Source organism: Mauremys reevesii, linkage group 3 (genome assembly GCF_016161935.1).
Source record: "Mauremys reevesii isolate NIE-2019 linkage group 3, ASM1616193v1, whole genome shotgun sequence".
Lineage (NCBI taxonomy): Eukaryota > Metazoa > Chordata > Testudines > Geoemydidae > Mauremys > Mauremys reevesii.
In genome coordinates this window covers 171,166,906-171,192,062 of record NC_052625.1, presented here as the reverse complement: position 1 = coordinate 171,192,062, position 25,157 = coordinate 171,166,906, and the positions used below count along the sequence as shown (strand labels likewise).

At 38.9% G+C, this 25,157-nt stretch overlaps 1 protein-coding gene across 1 annotated transcript in view; it reads left to right on the top strand.

Annotated features, from left to right (window-relative positions):
* SH3YL1 (SH3 and SYLF domain containing 1) overlaps positions 1-25,157 on the top strand; it is a 91,730-nt gene that overhangs the window by 43,056 nt on the left and 23,517 nt on the right. Inside the window, exons 5-9 of the mRNA XM_039531238.1 lie at positions 6,105-6,217; positions 13,029-13,157; positions 15,762-15,924; positions 16,783-16,855; positions 17,694-17,750. Of these exons, the coding sequence (XP_039387172.1) occupies positions 6,105-6,217; positions 13,029-13,157; positions 15,762-15,924; positions 16,783-16,855; positions 17,694-17,750 (535 nt within the window). The remainder of the gene's footprint in view (positions 1-6,104; positions 6,218-13,028; positions 13,158-15,761; positions 15,925-16,782; positions 16,856-17,693; positions 17,751-25,157) is intronic.

The following is a 25,157-nucleotide window of genomic DNA, read 5'->3' as shown; positions in this document are numbered from 1 at the left end:
TAAATTTTATTAGATTTTAGTTCTGTTTGAGATCATTAATAGAGATGTTACATTAGGTAAGACTTAACACCTGTTCCTGTGCTTTCACTAGACCAGTGGTCCTCAAACTAGGGCCAGCGCTTGTTCAGGGAAAGCCCCTGGTGGGCTAGCCAGTTTGTTTACCTGCCGCATCCGCAGGTTTGGCCGATCACGGCTCCCACCGGCCATGGTTTGCTGCTTCAGGCCAATGGGGGCTGCAGGAAGTGGCGTGGGCCGAGGTACGTGTTGGCCGCCCTTCCTGCAGCCCCCAGTGGCCTGGAGCGGCGAACTGCAGCCAGTGGGAGCTGCAATCGGCCGAACCTGCGGACACGGCAGGTAAACAAACCTGCTTGGCCCGCCAGGGGCTTTCCCTGAACAAGCGCCGGCCCTAGTTTGAGAACCACTGCACTAGACAACTTCCTCAATGTCAATATATTGTTATTTTATTTTCCTTTACTTACAGACTTTCAGTTTCCATGGCAGTTTTCATCCAACTTGAATTATATTTGGGTACATTTTGTGAACCTCTGTCAAATACCTGATTAAAAATCAAATATGTAACATCTACAGTATTCAGTTCCTTCAATAATAATGTAATTGTATAACACAACATTCCCAAACAACCAGCTTTATCTGGTAAGAATCACTGTTTTATAACATGATATCTAAATACAGGTTTGTGTTATAAAAAGAGCTCAGGCTGCTTTTTGGTCATGGTTCTCTAAGGGGTTGTCTACAGTACAAAATTAAGTTGACTTAAGTCGACATACCGCCACCGCAGCAATTAAAGCGATTGTCCACATCAACACTACGCTCCTTCTGTCAGTGCTGCGCATCCTCACCAGGAGCACTTCCACTGACAGTAGTGGGGCATTGTGGGACAATGACAGCTGAAGCCCGGCAGCCCTGGCACTGACAGCCCCAGCTGTCAGCCAATTGTTGGGCTCACTCCCCGGCCCTGGTGCCTGTCTGACATCTCGGGCTGTCAGCACCAGACTGGGGAGGTGTAGGGGTTCCAGCTATTAGCCTCGCTCAGCCAACAGGCGATGTAAGTAATGCAGTGTCTACACGGGTACTGGGTTGCCCTAACTACATCGACATAAGCACTACGCCTCTCGTGGAAGTGGAGTTGTTATGTGGGCGTAGTGGGCAACTTACTTCAGCGGAAGCAGCATTGTAGTGTAGACACTGACATAATTAGGTTGACACAAGCATTGTAGTGTAGACCAAGCCTCATCCTCTAAGAATTGTTGTCCCTTTATATTTGTTCCATTATTTTAGTTAGGATAAAAGTTTTAGTATTGGTGCTACATTTGCTTTCCTTGGGTGAGATTCACAGCCCAAAGGATAGGGAGGCTAGTGTGGCTTTAATCAACCTTTCTACCTTCCTGATCCTGGGCCAGTTGAGTGACTGGGGATGACACAAATGTAATTGAGAGAGCTTTGGGGGCCTGTCTGAATTACAGCAGCTTCCCTGGGCTGCCCAGTGGGATGCAGTGCTGTGTGCTGAAGGCCCTGCCCCTGGCACGCTCCTAGCCAGCTAACCAGCCTGTGCTTTTTGCAAGGTATTCCAGTGGTCACTTAATAAGCACCTATTCAGTATTTTGTGTTTTCCTCATTGTTCAGTGGGTGGCCTCGGACCTTGTTACTGCATGCTGTTCAAACCTTGCCATGAACACAGAATTACTAATTTCCTCCTGGCTTTTCTGTAGGCTGATCACCATAATATCCAAGTCCTTCACAGACATTAGTGACTTTACCTTCACAGCACTCTCTGAGAAATGTGTGTGGTATTGTTAGGCTTACTTTTTTACATTTCTTCTCTTTGAGTGAAATGTCAACACTACTAGATGTGGTGACTGATCATAGAAATCTTTATAATTAATCATATTTGGCATCTTATAATTAATCTAACCATTCACTATTGATTTTTCTACACAAAATATTTTAATGTACATAATCAGTTATGAAAAAAATGAGGAGAATATGGCAATCATTCTGAATAATTTTGTGCCCTGAGTTTGATGCTTTTGAAAATTTTACAGAATATACAACAGCCTCTTTCAGGTATTCAGCTTCATATTTATACAGCTATTATATGCATGTGTTTTGTGTACATATTTGTCTGTGTGCACGTCTTTTCTCATAGTTTGACATCTTTAATTTCATGCTTTCTTAGTGTTTTTGCCAGTCAGTAAATGGGAACTACAGCTTATGGCATATTACTTTTTTAAAGTCTACGTTCTCTAGGTTGTTGGTTTTTTTTTTCTGAGTGTGCATGTATAAGTGTGTATCTATATTATTATACAAGTGACAAAAGAAGGCCTTTCTGGGATGGATTCAGAATAAGTTTATACTTGTAGGTTATGTTCTGAAAATGTTCATATTCATGAGATTTATAAGTGAACAAAGAAAAGAGCTCCTTGATCCCAGCTCAGGATCACCAACATGGGGGTGGATATCAACATCTTGATTGTCTTCATCTCTGGAAATGATTCAGAAGCTGCAATTGCTGGCCTCCTCTTTCGGCCACTGAACTGATCTCTCTCCTGTTCTGCATAGTGCTTCATTCCCAAATCATCCAGCAGTTCATTCTGCCTTCTCTGCCCTGACCACTTGAGAAACTTGGAAAAGTTTCTCCCAACCCCACCATCAGTCAAGTCCTTAACCTGATGGATGACCAGGGATATCAAATGAGTCAAATGAATGGCTGCTTAACACACCTACCCCATTTAGAGGTACCAGTGGATGCCAGCCTACTGGAGTACAGAACCCATATTTCCACGAAATCTTCCGGGGAGCTTCTTAACCAGGAACAGAGATGCATAGCAACATTTTTGGAGCTAAGGGCAGTGTTCCTGGCACTAAAGCTATGTACTCTGATTTGTTATAAAACAGATTTGAAACATTTTGAAATATGATGATATTGCCGTTTAGGACCCAGACCCAGTAAAGGACCCCTCCACCACGTTTCCTAAAAAAATAATTAAATTTTGTTAGCTCTGCGTATTAAACTGTTTGCCTTTTAGTTTTTTCAGTCTGAATCATCATGTCAGAACCAGGCCTTGGTTTTAGACAAGTTTTCTTTTTCTATAATGCTTCTTACTGATATTACTTAGAAAAAAATTACAGGAGGATTCATAGATTCCCAGGCCAAAGAGACCATTGTGATCATCTAGTACGACGTCCTGTATAACGCTGGCCATAGAACTTCCCCAAATAATTCCTAGAGCACATCTTTTAGAAAAAAAGTCCTATCTTGATTTAAAATTTGTCAGTATGGGAGAATCTATCATGACCCTGGGTAAATTATTCCAGTGGTTAATTATTTTAATTCTTAAAAACTTACAACTTATTTACAGGCTGAATTTGTCTAGGTTCAACTTCTTGCCACTGGATCATGTTATACCTTTTTCTGCCAGATGGAAAAGCCTTTTGTTAAATATTTGTTCCCTGTGTAGAAACTTATGAGTTGCGATCAAGTCACTTCTTTGTAAACTAAAGAGATTGAGCTCCTTGAGGCTGTCACTATAAGGCAGGTTTTCTAATCCTTTAATGATTCTTGTGGGTCTTTTCTGACTCCTCTCCAGTTTTCTACCATCTTCAATTGTGAGCACCAGAACAGCACACAATATAACAGCAGTGGTTGCCCCAGTGCTAAATATATCAGTAAAATAACCTTTCTACTTCTACTTGAGCTTCCCCTGTTTATGAATCTAAGGATCACATTAGTTCTTTTGGCCACTGCATCATACTGGGAGCTCATATTCAACTGATTATCCATCACAACCCACAATCTTTTTCAGAGTCACTGCTTCCCAGGATAGAGTCCCCTATCATGTAAGTATGACCAACATTCTTTGTTCCTAGATTCATACATTTTTATTTAGCCATATTAAACTGAATATTATCTGTTTGTGCCCAATTTACCAAGCAGTCCAGATCTCTTTGTATCAATGACCTATCCTCTTCATTTTTTACTACTCCCTCAGTTTTTGTGTCTGTAACCGTGTCTTTGTGGGTCACAACTGAGAATATGAAATTCAGGACAAACTGCTGAGAAATAGGGCAGAAACACCCGAAAATACTGTGGTCATTCTTCCTTAAGATATACCAAGCCAGCAAAAAAAGTAAACGTCTGTTTCACCATATTGACTAACAAGAAGTCAGAAAAGCAGTTTTCTTAGGCATTCCAGGCCTCATATCCCCACCAAAAACACTAGGCTTAGAGATGAGTGGTTCTTTAAAACCAGTTTAATCAAATAAAAGGGTTTTCTGATCCCAAAGGACCAGCCACACACCCAGATCAATATATAACTCAGATCTTACCTAAAAATCACGCTGATGCCAATCCTTTAGTATCTAAAATCTAAAGGGTTATTTATAAAAAGAAAGAAAGAAAAGTGAAAATTAAAATTGGTTAAAGGAATCAAATACATACAACAATTGCAAAGTTCTTGGATCAGGCTTGTAGCAGATATGGAATAAATTGCTGGCTTAAGTCAAGTCTCTGGTTGCTTCCAAATCATTGGAAGGTCCTCGATCCCTTGGTTAGAATGCTCCCTTTAGTATAAGTCCATAGTCCAGAGGCTGGAGCAGGGAAGAGGCTTGAGCAGGAAAGAGGCAAAATGGAGGTGTTTTCAGGGCCTTTTATAGCTTCTGCCATGTGGAGGGAAGCCCACTGTTTCAAACAAAGCCCTCAGCACAGCCAGTGGAAAATCACAGGTGACAAGATGGTGTTTGGAGTCACATGGGCAAGTCACATGTCCATGCATGATTCCTCATACTCACAGTAGAAGTCATTACCTATACCTTAAGCATCACATGCACAGGAAAGTCCATTCAGGGTAGATAGGGATCTTCCACTATAAGTTAAATGCTCCTTGATTAACTACTTAATTTGAATAGTCCCTTCGAGATGTGAGGCTAAATACCTTGTGGGCGTTACCCCAGGAACAAACATTTGAAATCCAGGTGTAGAGCCAATACTCTCAACTTCAAATACAAGAATGATACATGCATACAAATAGCATAATCATTTTCAGCAAATTATAACATTTCCATAGACACCTTACTTGACAATCTTTGTACAAGATTTGTTGCAAATATATGAGTGGTTGCAACAGTAATCTATATGGTCATATTTTAATCAAATAATGTCATAGTGTCATCTGCAAACTTTATCAGTGATGATTTTAGGTTTTCTTCCAGGTTATTGATAATATTGTTAAGTAGCATAGAGCCAAGGATTGATCCCTGTGGGACCCCACTAGAAACACACCACCTTGACATTGATTCCCTGTTTTCCATTACATTATGAGACCTATCAGTTAGGCAGCATTTAATCCATTAATGTGTGTCATGTTAACTTTGTATTGTTCTAATTTTTAATCATAATGTTGTGCATTGCCAAGTCAAATGTCTTTCAGAAGTCTAAATATATTTTATGAACATTATCACCTTTATCAACCAAACTTGTAATCTGAACCAAAAATGATATTGTTTGTTTGAATGGAACTATTTACTGTAGACCTATGTTGAGTGGCATTAATTATAGTTCCTTCTTTTAATTCTTTATTAATCGAGTCTTGTATCAGCTGCTCCATTATCTTTCCTGCGATCAGTGTCAAACTGGTGTAACATTTAGTTGGCAAAGCATCATAATTCGGCATTGCTGTAGCCAGAAAATGGGTTTCCATTGATAATGGGAAACTGTAATCATAGATATTTTCCTCAATGACTTTTTTTCTTTTTCCTGTTGCTTCCATCTTTCAGGACAGGTGAATGGTAGAGAAAGAGGAAAGAGAGAGAACAGCAACAACAACAAAAAACCCTCTAGCTGCATCCTTGGCCCTGTTGCCACAATACTTAAATGATCAAGAGTAATAAAAATGCTCAGTTTCTTAGTCTAATTTTTCACTGGGAGGATATCTTGAAGTTGGCTAACTCCAGAAAATGGTTTTTATACTCCCATGTTTTTGCTGATCTACAGATTTGCATGTTTGTGTTCTTTCCTTCTTGAGATAGATGAACTTTCAAATATTTGTTTCAAGTAGCAAATATAGTTGTTTTTACTTGATTTCTAGGTGTCAGATTTAGTAATAATACTGAACCATGAAAGAGCAGTTGAAGCTTTTGCAAAAGGTGGCAATCTTACACTTGGAGGAAATTTTACAGTGGCAATTGGGCCTTTGGGAAGGTGAGTAGCATTAAAATATAAAATTCAAGTAATATGTTTTAAATGTATGTATTAACAAAAAAGTACTTCCATAATCCTATTTAAAATATACTTGTAAATTTTATTTAGTTTATTCTAACAAACTGCTCAGTAATTTTGTGGAAAACCTATCATTCGCTTGGCCAATGTTGTCTTCATAGTATTATGCCACTTTAATTGGATACAGATTGTGCGGTCTCAGTCAGGTCTTGTCTTTCTTTCAACCAGGCCTACAAAAAGCAATGGGAAAGAGGAAGCCTAATAGAAGTTCAGTCTAGCTTAGATGGAGACTGTTTGTAGGTGGAAAGAAGAATTCATTGCCTCTTTCTGTGTATGATTGAGAAAGATGAAATCAGCTAGATTCAGAAAGGCCCTAGATTTGAACATCTGGGAACTAATATAGGAAGTTCTTAGTGGAGGGCCCTGAGTTCTATGATTAGATTACCGTGTTGGTCTATCAGACCCCAAGTTTGTTAGCTTTGGGCCAGTTTAAGACTCCTCTTTTTCACTCAGTCTTTTGCTCGAAAGAAATGACCATGGGGAACATTCTAACTTTTATTCTGGTGTGGTCATTCGTTTGGGTCAACCAATTGTTTGACTGTTTTAAAGTAGTCAAAAAAATTCAGTCAAACCCATTTTTTGACAGAAAATTGGGTATTGATTAAATGATTTTTGTGAAAAGGGTCTGCTTTCCACAGATCTTTGGTCAAAAAACCAAATAACCATAAACTGAAGAAAAAAAATTGGGGCCAAACTAAATAACTTTGATTCAGTTATGCTTTGCTGCCTCGTGGAAGTTGTAGTTCTGTTGCGTCAAGTCCCCATTCTCCTCTTTGGGCGAGGTTCCACAGCTGGATGTCATTTCTCATAATGCACCACACCCTTGACACTCCCATGATGCAGAGGGGAGAGAGTGGTGCATCATGAGAGTTGGAGTCCAGCCAGGGAACCCAACCTATAGAAGAAAATTAGAGTATAAGGCACCTGAACTACAGCTCCCATGAGACACCACTGCGGCATTTCCACATAAATTTTTTTTTCACTCAAATATTTCACAAAAAAGTCAATTTTTTCCAGGGAAAAAAACATTTTCTGACCTTTTTTAAACATCTCTATGCAGAGGTTGTATGATACACATTTCAGTATGAAATTAATACATAATACAGTGTTCCTGGAGCTGTACTGGCATGAAGTGATGATGCTGATACAAAAAGATTTATTATAGCAAGTCATTGTATACAGTAAGTTGTATTTTTAAAATCAGTTGTATTTTATTTTGCAGTATAAGAGTAAAAAAAATTTATCAAAGGGAAAGGTTAGTAGAATTTTTGGGGGATCTATTACAGAGCACTTTTCATAATGCAAATAAACATTTCAAGTGTCCTTTTAAAGAACATCACATTTTTTATTCCAAATATTAAATGAGACTCTCTTCCTAACATACCAGAGGTTAATATGGGGAATATTTTGCTATTTCCTTGTTTGATTTTGCTATTTCCTTGTTTGTTTACTGGATTTACCAATTAATATTAATCATAAATATGTCCTGTAACATGTTAGATTTTCCCCATGGCTAGGTTGTTAAATCAGAATGCAATTCATATTTTGATAACAGATGAGGGTTATGTTTTTTTGTGGTTATAAATGTCAGACTGTAATTTAATTTAAAGACTATATATTTTGCCAGCTTCTACCTGTTCATTCTGAAGTCTTCTTACTTCTTACTTCTGAGCTTCCTAGTAACTCCAAGGAATGAACAAACACAAGTCTTGGGGTTGCAGCAGTGGTTGCATACCAAGATTTCATGCAAAACTGAGTTTCTGCATGTAATTTATTCTTTCCTTTACCTGAGGAGCTAGATAGAGTGCCATTCCATCCCTTTACCAGAAGTACTCTTAATATGTATAGTAACACATAGCATTCAATCTCCTACTTATTATTTTACATTGCTTAGAGATGTATTAGGTACCTGCCCCAGATAGCTTGGATTATTTATGCATATGCTGTGCTAAAGGAGCAATAGCACAATGCTTGGGGTTTGGATAGAGGAGAAAAGACTAGGGTCACAGGAAAAAGCATATGTGGTTATTCAGGAAAGGCATGTGTACACGTGGCTGACTGAATAACTTCTTGTGTAGGTTAAATAAATATTAATATCAAAGAAATATTTTGCAATAAGAAAAATATCTTGGTACACTGACTTTTTGTGGGCATCTATATTGGAGACCAAAGCAAGACCTCACTTTGAAGTCCGGCATTACACCTTTTCACTTCTGACATTTAAGAGTAGTGCGTTTAGGTGCCGTAAAAACTTAGAACTCTTGCTTTGCCCTTTGTTCTGCCATATGCTTAGAAGCATTCCATATGTGATATCTGACTACACCCTTGACTTGGTCATACCCTGGTTTTGGCCAGTTATAGGTTATGGCACAGAATCTGACAGGGCAGTTTTCTTTAAAAATAAATAAATCTGATACCCTTCTTCTGAACATAATAGCAGAAGTCAGTTTTAAGGATGGATTTCAATGAGGAGGCTTAGTAGACCAGCTCAGGAAGAGCTGTTCCATTTGAGAGGACAGCATTAGAAAAATATGAAAATGATTGTGGGCGAGACAAACAGGACATCAAGACAGAATGTGGAGAGGTAAATAATGGTGTCCTCCAGGGGTCTGTACTAGGAGTCTGTATTAGGACCAGTGCTGTTCAACATATTGATAAATGATCTGGGAAAGTGGCAAATTTTGCAAAGTTACTCAAACGAGTTAAGTCCAAAACAGACTGTCAAGAGTTACAAAGGGACCTTACAAAACTGGGTGACTGGGCAACAAAATGGCAAATAAAATTTGACGTTGATAAATGCAAAGTAATGTGCACTGAAAAACGTAATCCCAACTGTACATACAAAATTATGGGTTCTAAATTACCTGTTCCTACTCAAGAAAGAGATCTTGGAGTCACTGTGGATTGTTCTCTGAAAACATCCATTCAGTGTGCAGTGGTAGTAAAAATTAACAAAATGTTAGGAACCATTAAGAAAGGGATAGATAATCAGACAAAAAATATAATAATGCCTCTATATAAATTCATGATATGCCCACATCTTGAATACTTCATGCAGATGTCGTCGCCTCATCTCAAAAAAGATATATTGGAATTGCAAAAGGTGCAGAGAAGGGCAACAAAAATGTTTAGGGGTATGGAACAGCTTCTGTATGAGCAGAGATTAGAAGGACTTGGACTTTTCAGCTTGGAAAAGAAATCACTAAGGGGGGGACATGATAAATGTATATAAAATCTTGACTGGTGTGGAGAAAGTGAATAAGGAAATGTTATTTACTTCTTCACATAACACAAGAACTAGGGGTCACTAAATGAAATTAGTAGGTAGGAGGTTTAAAACAAACAAAAGGAAGTGCTTCTTCACACAATACTGTCAACCTGTGAAACTCTTTGCCAGGGGATGTTGTGAAGGCCAAAACTATAACAGTTTGAAAAAGAACTAGCTAAGTCCATGGAGGATAGGTCCATCGATAGGTATTAGCCTGAATGGGCAGGGATGCAACACCATGCTCTGAGTGTCTCTAGCTTCTGTTTGCCAGAAGCTGGGAGTGGTTAGCAAGGGGTTTTGTTTTTTTCTGTGTGCTTAGTCAAAAAGGCCCTAAACCTAAAAGTACAGGAAGTAAAATTCCTAGAGGTGGCATGGATGGTACTAAAAACACAATAAGAGTCTCAGCTTATCTTCACTACAACAATTAGATCAAGTTTGTTCACCTGAGTTCCTCCTTTCTCTGCTGTTTCACCAATAAAAAGAGCAGTGTAGACATGGGAGGCACTGCATGGACATGTAGAGAACACGTAGGGTATATATCTTGGGTATTTACATGTGTAGGGCACTCTGCTCTATCTGCATAAGTCATGCCTCACCATCAACACTGATATTTATACCCATGCTAGATGGGTGTTCAGTGTCTTTACTTTACATGCCACCACACTTGTAGACTTGCCTTCTGAAACAACACACTTGAGCTACACAAAGTGACTAGATTATCAGAGGGAATGGGCTAACACCTGATGAGTTGTTGTGACTTCAGCTGCTGCATTGCCATTGTGTTACTAGCTTGAGCAGCATGTGAGCTTCAACCCTCACCTCCTGACAGAGCAGCTAGCTCAAGTTTAAACTACCACCTAACTTGAGCTAGAGATGTGTTTGTGTGGATGGGAGTCATGGGGGGGGGGGGAAACTTGAGCTATACCTTGAGCTAACTTTAAAATTAAGACAAGCACTCAGAAGACATACATGCTGTTGAACTAAAAGACAGTGTTAGGCAAGGAGTTTAAACTAATGTGGCTTCATTGCAAGGTTTGAGACTCTCTTCAAACAGAAATCCTTCAAAATCTGGAAATCTGACCCTAGTAAAGCTAATTTACAGGTGCATAAATTATAGCAGGCAGTAAATACAAGGGAAAATTGGAAGGCCAAAATGAAGTTCAAAGAGCGAATAGTTAAAGTTGTACAAACAAATGAGACTGCAACCCTGTCTCATGCTGACCAATATTATTTTGTCTCCTTGTACTCCTCTGTCCATCTGTTTGTATTCACCTGTTGTCTCTTGTCTTATGCATAGATTGTAAACCTCTTGGGACAGGGATGTTTTAGTTCTTCTTATACAGGGCCTGGTACAGTGGGGTCCTGGTCCATGACTGGGGCTGCTAAGTGCTACAATAATACAAATAATAAATAATGTAATTAATAAATATTGAAGGAGAAAATCTAAACTACTCATGCACATTAACAGAGTTCTGGATTAACTGTATCAATCCAGGAAAAGAACATGGGCATCATTGTTGACAGCTCAGTGAAGACCTCTGCTTAATTTGCAGCTGTGGTCTAAAAAGTAAAGATGCTTGGTCGTATGGGGAATGGGATGATGAATAATACAGAGAATATTCTAATGCCACATCACCTGAAATATTGTTTACCTTATTGGTCCCCCCATCTCAAAAAGGATACTACAGATCTAGAAGGGTTCAGAAAAGGGCAACAAGAATGATCAAGGGTATAAAAAGAGCTCTCATAGGAAGAGAAATTTAAAAGACTGGTTTGCTTACCTTAGAGAGGAGGTGAATAAGAAGGAACATATTAGAAGTACTGTATATAAAATAATGAATGGTAGAGAGAAGATAGATCAGGAATTTTTGTTTAACTTGCCTGATAACACAAAAACAAAGGGATATTCAATAAAATTAAAAAGTGAGAAATCAAAACTGGTAATTTTTTTCATACGTTAACGTAATTAAACTGTGGAAATCATGGCTTTACAAAGTTGTTCAAGTCAAAAACTTAATCCAATTCAAGAAGAATTGGATATTTTTAATGGATATCAAGAATATCCGGAGTTGCCTTATCAATGATAGCAAATTTGGGGGAAGAGATGTTAAACCTCATGTCTCAGGATTTAAGTGATTTTTTCAATATTAGAGACTCAGATGAGACCTAATTTGGGGGGCAGATTATTCCAGATTTGCCTGATGCAGGGTTCTTACACCTTCTGCTGAAGTATCTGGTTCTGGCCACTGCTGGAGAGAATAAGGGCATAGAGAATAAGAAGGAGAATATATTATTGCCCTTATATAAATCCATGGTACGCCCACATCTTAAATACTGTGTACAGATGTGGTCTCCTCATCTCAAAAAAGATATACTGGCACTAGAAAAGATTCAGAGAAGGGCAAATAAAATGATTAGGGGTTTGGAATGGGTCCCATATGAGGAGAGATTAAAGAGGCTAGGTCTCTTCAGCTTGGAAAAGAGGAGACTAAGGGGGGATATGATAGAGGTATATAAAATCATGAGTGATGTGGAGAAAGTGGATAAGGAAAAGTTATTTACTAATTCCCATAATACAAGAACTAGGGGCACCAAATGAAATTAATGGGCAGCAGGTTTAAAACAAATAAAAGGAAGTTGTTCTTCACATAGCACACAGTCAACTTGTGGAACTCCTTGCCTGAGTAGCTTGTGAAGGCTAGGACTATAACAGCATTGAAAAGAGAACTGGATAAATTCATGGACGTTAAGTCCATTAATGGCTATTAGTCAGGATGGGTAAGGAATGGGGTGTCCCTCGCCTCTGTTTGTCGGAGGGTGGAGGTGGATGGCAGGAGAGAGATCACTTGATCACCTGTTAGGTTCAGTCCTTTTGGCATTGGCCACTGTTGGTAGACCGGATACTGGGCTAGATGGACCTTTGGTCTGACCCAGTACGGCCGTTCTTATGTTCTTATAGAAATAATAGGCTTGATCAGAGGGAAAAGGAAAAGATAGACATGGAGTAAAGGCTATTTACAACCTATAGGTAAAAAATACTTAAATTACAGGTGAACACGTGGCTGCAGCTTAAATCTGCAAATCTATTTTTTTAAAAGGAAAATGGCCATCTTTCTGTACAATTTTATCACATTTCCAAACTGTCTCTTTATTTCATTGTCTGAGTGACTGGATAATTTAATTACTGTTTTATTTCCCTACACATGGTACTTCTCACCCATAATGCACTTTTACTTTTTACTCCCTCTCAAAATCCAGATGTGGAAAATAAGCAAGGAATGCATTTGTTCAGTTGTAGCAAAAAAAGAAGCAAAGTAATCGGACAATAAGTAATGCAGATTGTCAGAAATAATTTGATCACTGTGCCAGTGAATTGTAAAATTTAGAATGAGCAATTGTCAATTGCTGTTCATGTTACAATAGCATGTTGGTAAGAACCATGCAAACTTTTTTCTTTTTTTGCAGAAATTTAGAAGGTGATGTTGCCGTACGAAGCTCAGCTGCTGTCTATACATACTGCAAATCACGAGGGTTGTTTGCAGGGGTATCTTTAGAAGGAACATGTTTAATTGAAAGGAAAGAAACTAATCGCAAGTAAGTCCGGTTCAAAATCATAAAATCATCGAGTTAGAAGGGCCTGCAAGGGTCATCTAGTCTAACTGCCTGCCATGATGGGGGATTTGTTGTGTCTAAATCGTCCAAGACAAATGACTATCCAGCCTCCTTGTGAAAACCTCCAGTGAAGAAGCTCCCATAACCTCCCTAGGCAGTCTGTTCCATTGTCCTACTGTTTTTACAGTTAGGAAGTATTTCCTGAAATTTAATCTATATTGTTCATGTGCGTTTCTTCCATATTTTGTACTGTATCATCCAATGGGTTACACTGGAATTTTAGTGGGATGGATCTTTAGGAAAATATTCAAAATAAATCTTATAGTGAACTTTGTAGAATTGATATGCTCTGATGTACTACTTTTGGTTGTGTTGTGTTCACAACCAGTGCCCTAATTTATAAACAAATCAGGGTACGGTAATTCATTGTTCAGATACACCTCTACCCTGATATAACATGACCCAATATAACATGAATTTGAATATAACGCAGTAAAGCAGTGCTCCGGGGTGGGGCTTCACACTCCAGCGGATCAAAGCAAGTTCGATATAACACGGTTTCACCTATAACACGGTAAGATTTTTTGGCTCCTGAGGACAGTGTTATAGCGGGGTAGAGGTGTACTTAAAATGTCTCTCGTATTTACAGGATTAATAGGTGAATATTTGATATATATTGGTATAGTGAAGTGGTGGGCAACCTGCTGCCTGCGGGCCACATGCGGCCCATCAGAGTAATCTGATTGTGCTGGTCCGCCACTTCCCACAGCTGCATGGGACCATGCCTACCAACAGTCAACGTCAGGAAAATGTCTTGCTGCCTGCAATCAGATTGCTCACCCCTGGTATAGTGGAACAAATTCTTTCCTTGGAATGATTTCAGTAGAAATTGCAGGTGATTATCCAAAGCAAAATTCGGCCCATGGTATCTCCAAAAGCATTAATGGTGGAATTCGAGTTTTTGAACTTCGGAGGTATTAGATTTGGCAGGAAATGGCAGATATCTGATTCAATGTCCTTTTAAAAACTAAATTAGGGATTATGGTTTAGAATCTCACTAAAGATGTTCAAGAGCTGCTTCTTATTTTTTTTTTGTTTGTTTGTTTTACCCGTAGCTATCAAAACTGTCAGAATGGATGGGAGATTTAGGTCCAGTTTTCTAAATCTTAAAATTATTTTCCATTCTCGTGCCATTGTTGTAAACATACACATACTAGATTTCTTTAACTTTATTGTCAATTGCTTTCTAAGATGATAGCAATATTGTAAAATCAAAATTATACATAGATAATATGATAAAAGTAAAATCTTTCCTAAAGACTTTATTTTTCATCCCTCCTCCTAAGAAAAGTATACATTTACTTTAACACATGGTTCCAAAGATACACTAAAATGCAAAGAAATTAGGTTTTCCATGCTGTATTCTGACAGGTTTGAAATCTTGTTTGAGTCAGACCACTTGGTTGAAAATTACATTAAAATCAAACCAGTCTGAGTTGGAGACAATTAAAATTTGTAATTGAATATGTCTCCTATTTCTAAAACTCTCCCATCCTAGTATTGCTGTTTATAAGAGTAAAGATTTTTAAAAATCCCAAATGTATTGTACCAATTGTAAGCTGAGCGGTAGCAAAGGCATTAATTCATATTTATTAAAAGCTTGGTTTTGACAGGCCCTTATGTGAGTACATGTAGAAGATATGAGGGGAGGCATGAAAGCAGGTTCTGCCCTTGTACAGCCGAGGCAAGGCCAGAGAGCAAGATGCACACACAGCAGGGAGGAGAACAAGTTAGGGACATGTCTCCCTTTGGAACAGGCAGACCATGCTAGTGGGTGGGTCCTAAAGGTTCGTGTACCCTGTGAACTAGGCCACTCAAGGAGTCTAAGTCTGTGAATTAGGCCACTCAGTGAGTAGCTAATTGTATGCTCTTAGAAACAAATAACACATCCACTGAAATGTTGATGGCATATTTGTGAAAACGGATACTGTTGAACATTACCAAGAGTCCAGTTTCCCTTCTTGCTCTAATATGAAAGGACTCTTAAAGTAAATAAATAAAATCTGTAATCACAATATAGCAAGAGTTTTAGCAAGTTGGTACCACCTGTTTTCTATGGTTACCCAGAGTTATTGTGGTTGATATTAAAAAGGCCACATTAAAAGCCGTTTAAGCTATAATTGTTTTCTGTGAAACCACTGTTCTCTTTTCTTGTTTAATCCTGACTTTCAATGCAGCAGGTGATCCTGCAGCTGAGACTCACAAAAAATCCTGATGTTCCATTTTTTGCACACCACCAGGCTTTTCTATAGAAAATGAGCTGCAGCAAAATATTGGTGAAAATTAAGCTGAAGTAATAATAAAGGGAAACTATTCTGTTCCCCGTACTTTATTGTTCTCAATTTATATTGAGCATAGAACTACTTCTGCCATTCCTTCATGGGTAATCAGTTTAAGAAATCAAGTAAATGTTAATTATACAACATGTTGAAATGGCGCAGTACATAGGGAGTCTTTTAAACTGTGGGTTAAACTAGAAGTATAGCTGAGTTGATTATTAAAGCAACTGATTTTTTTTTGTGCTAGATTTTATGGTCAAGATATTCGAGCTAGTGCCATTTTATTTGGTGATGTACCTCATCTTACTCAATCAGAAGATCTGCATGAAATTCTGGATTCCTTTACTGAACAATATGAAAATGAGGAGCAGAAAAACAGTGCAAGGAAAGCAGCAAGGGAACAAAGGAAGGTTTGCACACATTTTTTTCCATATTGGCTCTCTCTGTTGCTAAATCCTTTCATCTACAATTGGACCTAATCCTAATATTGCTTTGTGGATGGCACTCACATTGAAGTCATTGGATATGTTGAGTGCTGATTGATGGAAGGGTGTCTTTTTTGGGTATACTGTATTCACTCAAGTGCACTGTTCAGTATTGCCATGGGAACCTCCACCACAGAAGAACATTACTATTACCTTAAGTTTTGCAAACTCCAATCTAACAATATAATTATTCATTACATTGTTTCCAAGAAGGCAGCCAGTTTAGAGAGACATATCTGTATTTGATGCACTACAATCAGAAAAGTTTATTCAAAATACTCTTTTAAGCTGCAGCTTGATTTTCAAGAAAAATGTTCATTCTTAAGAATATTTGGAACAAACCAGGGTTTTTAGTTGTTTATCTGCTCCTTCTGTTTCCCATCAAAAATTACAACTCTTGGATTGGACCATCATATTTAATCACTGAGAAGATGCTGAGAATTATGTGATAAGACATTATCAATGCCTAGGCAATATTATCTCTCTAGACGTAACAGCTGATGCTACTGAGAGAGACTACAATATATATAATTTATTTTCCACCTTTGTGTTAAAATATCAAGTAATAACATTTTTCATTTACACATATAACTTTGTGATGAATTATTGTGCGGCTATATCTAAATGCGTCTTTAGTTTTACAGTTTGAAATGTAATGACATCGAGGCAATATCTGATGGGTGCTTCTTAATTTCTTCTGGATTATCCCCAGGCCTTCAGTTATATTAACCTCTACTTGCTAGTGAGGTGTGATTTTGCAATTGTTTAAATTATTTATTTTAGGCTAATGATCCACCTGTTAAACCATCGTCAAGGCCACAGTCACGTAAGCCACCTGAGTGTGCTGCACCAGCAGGTATGAAAATGTTTTGATAACATGAAATTGTCGCTATATGTGAAAGAAGAGTGTTAGAAATACTATGAGTATGATGTTTTTATGCTATTCAACCCCCTTTTCTTGTGTGAGCTGATAACTTCTCTATAACAGCTTGATTTGTCAAAAAGTGGAAGTATTTTGGGATAAATTCATGAAAGATAATGGGTGAAATTTTTATGGTTTTTAACTTCTAATGTACTTTTATCTAGTTTCTAAATGCAACTACATGTTTACTAAACAGATACTACAAAATGGCTGGTTGTATTATTACTACATATTGTAGATGACAGCTGAATATAGAAATTAGTGCCAGTCTTACAGTCATGTATGTAATAGCTCAGAATGGATGTTAAAGTTAATTGGGTACATAATGGTCCACTTTGTATGATGGAATTTTTTCCTATTTAAGGGGAATGTTTTCTTGTAAAAACTGCTGACTTTTAGGAGGAAGTTAATCTCTTCTGGTCTGGGCCCAATGGGCTGCCTCTTTTCATCATCTTCTTCAAATAGGTAGATGAATCTTTCACTAGGATAGTGTTTTAATTCCTTACTCTATTTTAGTCTTCCTTCTGCCACACAGTAAGTAGGGTATGTGACGATCTTGCTGATATTTTTTTTCCCCTGCAGCTCCTTTCCTATTCTATTGGGAAAGACATGAATCAAGATTTCCATCCCTCAGTAAATAGCTATTTCTGCTCTCCACCACCACTTCTTGGCTAACTACAATAATTTTGTGGATACTGAACATATATTACAAGAGCAGAAAACAAAGTAAATTGACCTATATTGATATGTGATATAAATTATTTTTCTGCAGCTGTGAAAAATCCACACAAACTTTATCCTGAACTTCCCAATTACCATGCCATTGAGGGTAAGTACTACACTTTGAATTTATTTTATAAAGGCCACATGCAATGGGTGTGAGACCACATGGGGATATTTTGGAAAACATTATACTTTTGAAAAAAATTCTGTGCTTGTGTCACCTTGTCGTCTTTATTATCCAGACTTATCCTGTGAGTTAAACAAATCAAAATTCCCTTCTGTTTTTTTTTTTATGTTTTAGAAATGTTTTATAAACATCTACCTGTATCTTGTTCCCTGGCTTTATACTCAGACAGCAGGTGAATCTCACCTTCCTTTCTGTCTCCTTGTGGCCTAACTTCTTACATTTCAAAAATCCTTTTTCCCTATTCAATATACATGTCCAATCCTATAAATAGTCAGACTATATTTGATGATACCACCTTAATGAGGCAAAAGAGATCACTATGACATAACAACCTATGTCCAAGTCTACCCTCTCTTCTCTGTGCACAAAGTAGTGTAAATCCTGTTTTATATAAACAAACACCCACAATGGTCAAATCTGATTACCATCATAAGATTAGTTTGCCATTGCATTTACATCCTTTCATAGGATTATTCAGTGGTTTGAGATTATAAATCTGCTTTTTGGTGTAACACAGAGATCACTTGTGCTGTGGTCTGGACTGTCAGGATTTTTTAGGTCAAAACGAGGGCCTGGCTCATTTTCATGCCTAACTCATTTATGATTCTGTTGAACCCAGCACCACTTGTAGTTTATGGAGTTTGTACTGTCAGAGCTTGGCATCGCAGATCATTAGAACTAATTTTGAAGCCCAAACAGTTTAACCTTTGTTCTGCACTTGGTAAATTCACTTAGAGAACGTTTAAGCCCACGTGGCTTTTGTTTCCCCAAATATGTCTCACCCGTCTGATGGAAAAAGCAAGTTTGTGTTGATCCCCTGTAACCACTTATAAGGTCCACAAACTATTTTGCAAGGCAGTGAAATATAATATTTTCCTCAAATAAATTGGATAGACATTTTGATCTATAAAATACATTACCTGCTTGTCAACCACTAAGTTTTATACAGACAATAAGTTTTGATCAGTGCTAGGATCAGACCCAAAACCTTGGCACTGCATAAACTTACACATTGTCTCACATACACACAATGCTTCACAAAAATTAAAATCTTTCACCAAAATGTTTCAATGTGTTTTCAGTTTAAAAAAATGACAGTTAAAAATAACCACAATGATCCAGTTACATTAAAAACAAATTAGTTGTGGTATTTGCAACATCCACTAAGTATGATTTAATTTAACCTCAAAGTCCTGACCAATACCCCAATTATATGTTATCTCACATGCACAAATCATTAATGAATGAACACGATGCATTTTTAAACACACAAAAGGAGAAAAAAAGTTAAAACTTATAATACTTAAAAATATTTAATCTTCATTTTAACCATCTTCCTTATTCCTTCACCTGTACCCTCTCTGTTTGTAGTTTTCTTAAAAGGAAAAGCTATTTCTTGTAATTTCTGGTAGTAATACATATACTTGTTGGGGAAAAGTGTTCAATTTAGGAGATAGGTGTCAGGTTTCATTGGCAATCTCCAGTCCTACTTCTGAAGACCAAATGAGACAAATGCACACAGGGAAAGAGAAAGAGGTGGAAAAAAGATAGGAAAATTCAACTTTTTCTGTAATATTTGGTTTCTGGAAACCCACAGAAACATCACACATTCTCTAAGCTTTTTAGAAACATTGGGACTTGACAAACATTTTTCACAGTCAGGCTGCTAAAATAGAATGTCCAGTTCTGCCTCTTCTGAAGGCGAGAGGGAGCTGGGAGGGAGTTGCATTGCAAATCCTTTCCAAAGCACCCTGTGGCCAGTTGCACAGTGGGATAGCTACCACAATGCACTGCTGCCTTTGCCGTTGCAAGAGCTGCTAATGTGGATGCGCTCCAGCATCACAAGGAGCACAGTGTGGACACGCAACAGTGGTTTAATTCCAGCGTTTTAATAAAAATGGTATAACTTGTAGCACAGAAACTTGCCAGCCGAATTCAAAACAATGAGCAGAGCGATCACTTGAGTCATTATGGACAGCTCCGGAGGCTAATTACAGTGCAGAAAGTAATCAAGTGTCTACACTGGCAATAGAGCACTGGAGCCTCTTTGCAAATAGCCTTATGACTCGCCATGAGGTAGTTTTTTTGCAGCGCTGCAACTGAGGACTCTCTGCGTTCAAATTGGCTTGGCAGTGTGTACACTGAGTGCAAAAAGCTGCTTTACTGCACAGAAACTTCCAGTGTAGACAAGCCCCTACTCTGCAGGCCAATTTTCCTTGGATAGCAGTCCTGCCATCAAGGGGATATCTTCACCCTTATAGGTATTATGCAGCTCTGAAAACTGTAGATATTTTCTGTCATTACGCTCTAAAATATCTTATTCTCGTAGTAAAGAGATAAGTAGCACAAGAAAATTGGTTGCTGCTAAGACTAAGGCCCAGATCCTATAATGTGGTCTTGTAGCAGGGTGGACCCTGCTCCGGGGTTTTAAGGGGTTAGAAAGCAGCCTGGCAGGGCTTGAGAGCTGTGGCTGGAGGCTGCACTGATGGGGAAAGTGGCTGCAGCTGGGGCCACGCCCCAAACTGAAGCCCTGGGGATTATAAGAGGCAGGAAAGCCAGAGCCCAGACAGAGTCTCTCTCTGCATCAGAGAGAGATGGGCCTGGCTGCTTAGAGACTGAGGCTAGATACCTGAGGGAAGCAGGGCTGGGGGACAGGCTGAGGAGCTGGGGAAGCTCCAGCCAGGAAAGCCCCAGGCTGCGGCCTAGCAGTGGGCCAATAGGTATTGGGGGTTGCAGAGGGCAACCCAGGGGTAGGACAAAGCAGCAGGTCCAAACCCCCTTTGCCTGTGATGAGTGGGCTGATACTGCAGTCTGCCCCAGGGTGTGGGGCTAGACCATGACTGTCAGTAGCCACTACTGAGGCAAGGTGGGGATAGTAGCGTGGGGTTCCCCTGGGAGGGGGAGACCCAATTATAGATAGCAGGCACCGGGTCCAGGGAGGGACGCCGGGCCAAGAGAACAGGCGGGTCACCAGCCTGCCGGGGGCGCCAGGGCTGGACCGAGGGACATTCTGCGGCCAACCAGCAGGAGGCGCGGCAGGGGTGAGTACGCCCCGCTTACAGGTCTTTTAGCACAGACCCCTGTACTTACATGTAGTACCAAGATTGATTTAAACAGGACCCCACCTGGGAGCAGGGGCCTGTGCTACCCAGTCACCATTGCAGGGTTAAGGCCTGTTGTTATATTATTCAGGTCCTTAAGTAATATTATATGGTTTCAACATTTAACATAAATCTCTTTTGTTGCCAGTGAAGAAAACTACAGTAATTTGTAGACAACACATAGAAGTAGAAATAAAATGAATCCTCTAGAAGCCATGTTTTAGATTTTATGATGTGATAGTAAACATTTTTGCAGGAATACTGTACCTTAGCATATAGCAACAGTATGTCCATTGTCATTGGTAGGAAGGGATTAATTGCAAAAAAAAAAAAAAAAAGATAAAAGTAACAGAAGAGTTGAAACATTTTATACTTCTATTATGTTACATGAAAGAAGAATTTGATTTGTGTTTGAGACATTTTTAATTATCTACTATGGAGACCTTCTGAGTTATCTTGATGAGTAAAGTAATATAACCTGTTTCAAGTCCAAGACAGAATATTAAATTAAAAACCTGTGTCTCTAAACTGATATTGTGATCCTTGATTCATATGCAAGCAGAGCAGACTGAGTTTTTATACAGCTCAGTTCTGTCAAGAGTAATTCTTAGATTAATACACTAAAGTGTAAATGGTGTTTCCAAAGGAAGATTTTAAAGGTTATCAGAAATGGGAAATATTACAGATTTTAGTGCCTGTTTCTTTAAACTGTTGTAAATCGCTAGGAATTATTAGTAGTACCATTATTAACTAAGTAGGCTGGTATTATCAAAGAAATCTCATGAATTTGGCCATCCAACTCCCTTAGGGTCCTTTGAAATTCTTTGTCCTAGCAAATACCATTGCAGTTGGCAGAAACCAGTTCTCCATCTACTGGAAAAAGACACTGATTTTAATCTGACTTTTTAAAAAGAAGCTGAGTTCCTACCTTTTAGTTTTTAACAAATATGTTCTTCTTGAAAAATGTTACATATTACCTTTTTTGTTTGTTTGTCTTCTTACTTGTTTGCCATCTTGCAAAAGCACGATACCTCCTCTCTCATAAAGTAGCATGTCTTACTCTACCAGGTAGCTAGGAAACAAAAATGATGGTCAATTACAGCTCATATGATGAGACCGTTAACTTCCTCCTTAGTCTGTTTGCATTTTGGAAGCATTTGTCATAATATGGGAAGTTTGGTGTTTCGGATTCACATCCTCAAATGTTAACACCCTATTCCACCCCATGAGGGTAGAGTACTTTGGAGATAATTGAGATAAGACCGGAAAAGAGATCTTATAGTTGCACATAGGCCAACTGACCAAACATCCATATGTGCCTCCTTGCCCTACTAGAAGCAGAGATTTGTAGAGAGAGGATTTTTCAGTTTCTTTGTGTTCCAGCTTGACACCCCAGCTGTCTTCCTGAGCTTATGAGAGACCTACCACTGCTTCCAATCTTCCTTTACACACTAGCTGTTTTATTACAGCTGCTCAAACAACATCTGATGGGTTTCTTCAGCTCCCTTAGGGCTTCTCTTTACAGCTAAAAAAATCTGTTTTTAATGCATATGAGCGATCCTGAGCTAAACACATAGTGAAGACAAGGACACTTTAATTTTACCACCAGCACTGAACCTCAGGAAGTGTGTATAGGGCTGACGTTGGTGAAAAGCCAAGAGATAGGACAGGCGGAAGATAGTGGGGGACAGAAAGAAACACACAAGGAAAAGGATAACAGAGCAGGATCTCACATATATCACACTGGGGTTCTCATGCTGGTGATGGTCGGGTGTCCTCACTAGTGCACTGAGGTCTGAAATTTGAGAGGACTGACTCACAAGGAGGGAACTGACCACCAGGGAATGGGATCTGAAGCTGGAGTTGTTTTCAAACTTCTGTGCTCCAACTCAGACTACTTGAGGAGGACTGGCTCTTGCCTTGACAGACTGAAGTGATTATTTTCCAAGTTATGAAACCATCAGGCAACAGCTGGGATAGGAAAGAAAAGGGAACAATTTCAGAGCCTTCCTCCCCCAAGCTGTGTTAGTCCAGGGAGCTCAAAGATCAACTGGAACAAGGCCGAAGCATAGTGGCCTCATTTTGGCTCTGTCTGTTGTGATCCTCAAAGTTAAGGATTCTGACTGTAGGAGTGCGTAATGTAAATGACACATCTCAGATTTAGTGACTTGAAAATGAAAGGTGGTTTCCTGATTGATTACTGCTGTGACTGCCCAGGGAGAATCTTTCTTCTGGCAAAGTCTGAAAATGTAGTTTTCAAATGACATGATAGAAAGTGTTGTGACCAAGAATAGTATCACTTTTGGCTGTCCTTTTTGCATAAATGATTTATGTACTTGACCTTTGGTTTTCTTTTTCTAATTCTGAAAATGAATACAACTAATGATTCATTTTGCCTTCTCTCAGTCTTAATTTGTCATTTCTCACATTCATAGGATACTTATGAATATGAAGATCCTATAATAATGATACCATAGGGAAAAGCTACTATTTTAAAATTCTATGCTTTTGCATTTGTCAAAGATCTCTTAACTTTTTTTATGAATTAGAAGAAATTGAAAAGAGACATTGTGCACCTCCCCCAAAAGCCAAAACAAAGGCAAACTTGTGTTAGTGAAAGATAATTCAACAAATCCAAACACCTGACACTGTTTTGGCTATAAGCTTTTCACAAAGAAATAGTAGTGAATCATTAAAAAGAACAGGAGTACTTGTGGCACCTTAGAGACTAACAAATTTATTTGAGCATAAGTTTTCATGGGCTACAGCCCACTTCATCGGATGCATGCAGTGGAAAATACAGTGGGAAGATATATATATAGCCAGAGAACATGAAACAATGAGTGTTACCATACACACACTAACGAGAGTGATCAGTTAAGGTGAGCTATTACCAGCAGGAGAGAAAAAAACTTTTTCTAGTGGTAATCAAAATGGTCCATTTGCAGCAGTTGACAAGAAGTTGTGAGGAACAGTGGGGGGAGGGAGGGAAATAAACATGGGGAAATATCCCCCCCACACACACACACACACTGTGCCCTGGCCCAAAGATCTTACAATATAGGCCTGAAAGGGACCTCCTGTGTCACTAAGTCCAGTCCCTTGGTTCTCAGGCAACCCCATCATATAATTCCATTCATAAATTTATCAAGCTCCATCTTAAAACTAATTAGGCCATTGGCCCCACTACTCATATTAGAAAGCCTTTCCAGACCCTCACTCCTCTGATGATTAGAAACCTAATTTCCAGCCTAAATTTATTCATGGCCAGTTTGTACCCATTTGTTCTTGTGCCAACATTGTCCTTTATTTTAAAAAGCTCTTCTTCCTCCCTGGTGTGTTCTCCCCTCCTTCCCCCTTCAATATATTTCTAGAGAGCAATCAGATTCCACCTTAGCCTTCTTTTTTTAGGCTAAACAAGCCATGCTCTTTTAGTCTCCTCTCATAGGATAGGCTCTCCATTCCCCTGTTCATTCTAATGCCCTTCTCTGTTCCAGTTTGAATTCATCTTTCTTAAACATAGGTGACCAGAATTGTACACTGTATTCCAAATGAGGTCTCACAAGAGCCTTGCACAATGTCATTAATATACTTCCTGCATCTATTGCAAATACCTCACCTGATACATCCTAGGATCACAGTTGCTTTTATTTTTATGGCCACATTACACTGGTGGCTCATTGTCATCCTGTGATTGATTAATAACCCCAGGTCTTTCTCCTCCATTGTCATTTCCAGCTGATGAGCCACCAGTTTAGAGCATGGTTTTGTTAGCCCCTAAATGCATGAACTTGCACTTAACACTATTAAATTTCATCCTGTTTCTGTTACTCAAGTCCTCTAGGTCATCCAAGTCTGTTTTTATAATATTTCAGTCCTCCTCTGTATTGATGATGCCTCCCAGCTTCGTGTCATCAGTATATTTTATTAGCACTCTCCTAGTTGGGCCTGGTCTACACTAGAGGGGGGTGTCGATGTAAGATACGCAACTTCAGCTACAGGAATACCGCTGCTCACTCTGGTGGAGTTCCGGAGTCAATGGGGAGCACGTTCAGGGATTGATATATCGCGTCTAGATGAGACACGATATATCGATCCCCAATAAATTGATCGCTACCCGCCGATACAGCAGGTAGTCTGGACATACCCTTGGTGTCATCAGTGAAAAAAATAAGATCAACCCTAAGACTGATCCTTGAGAAACTCCACCAGTAACCTCCCTCTA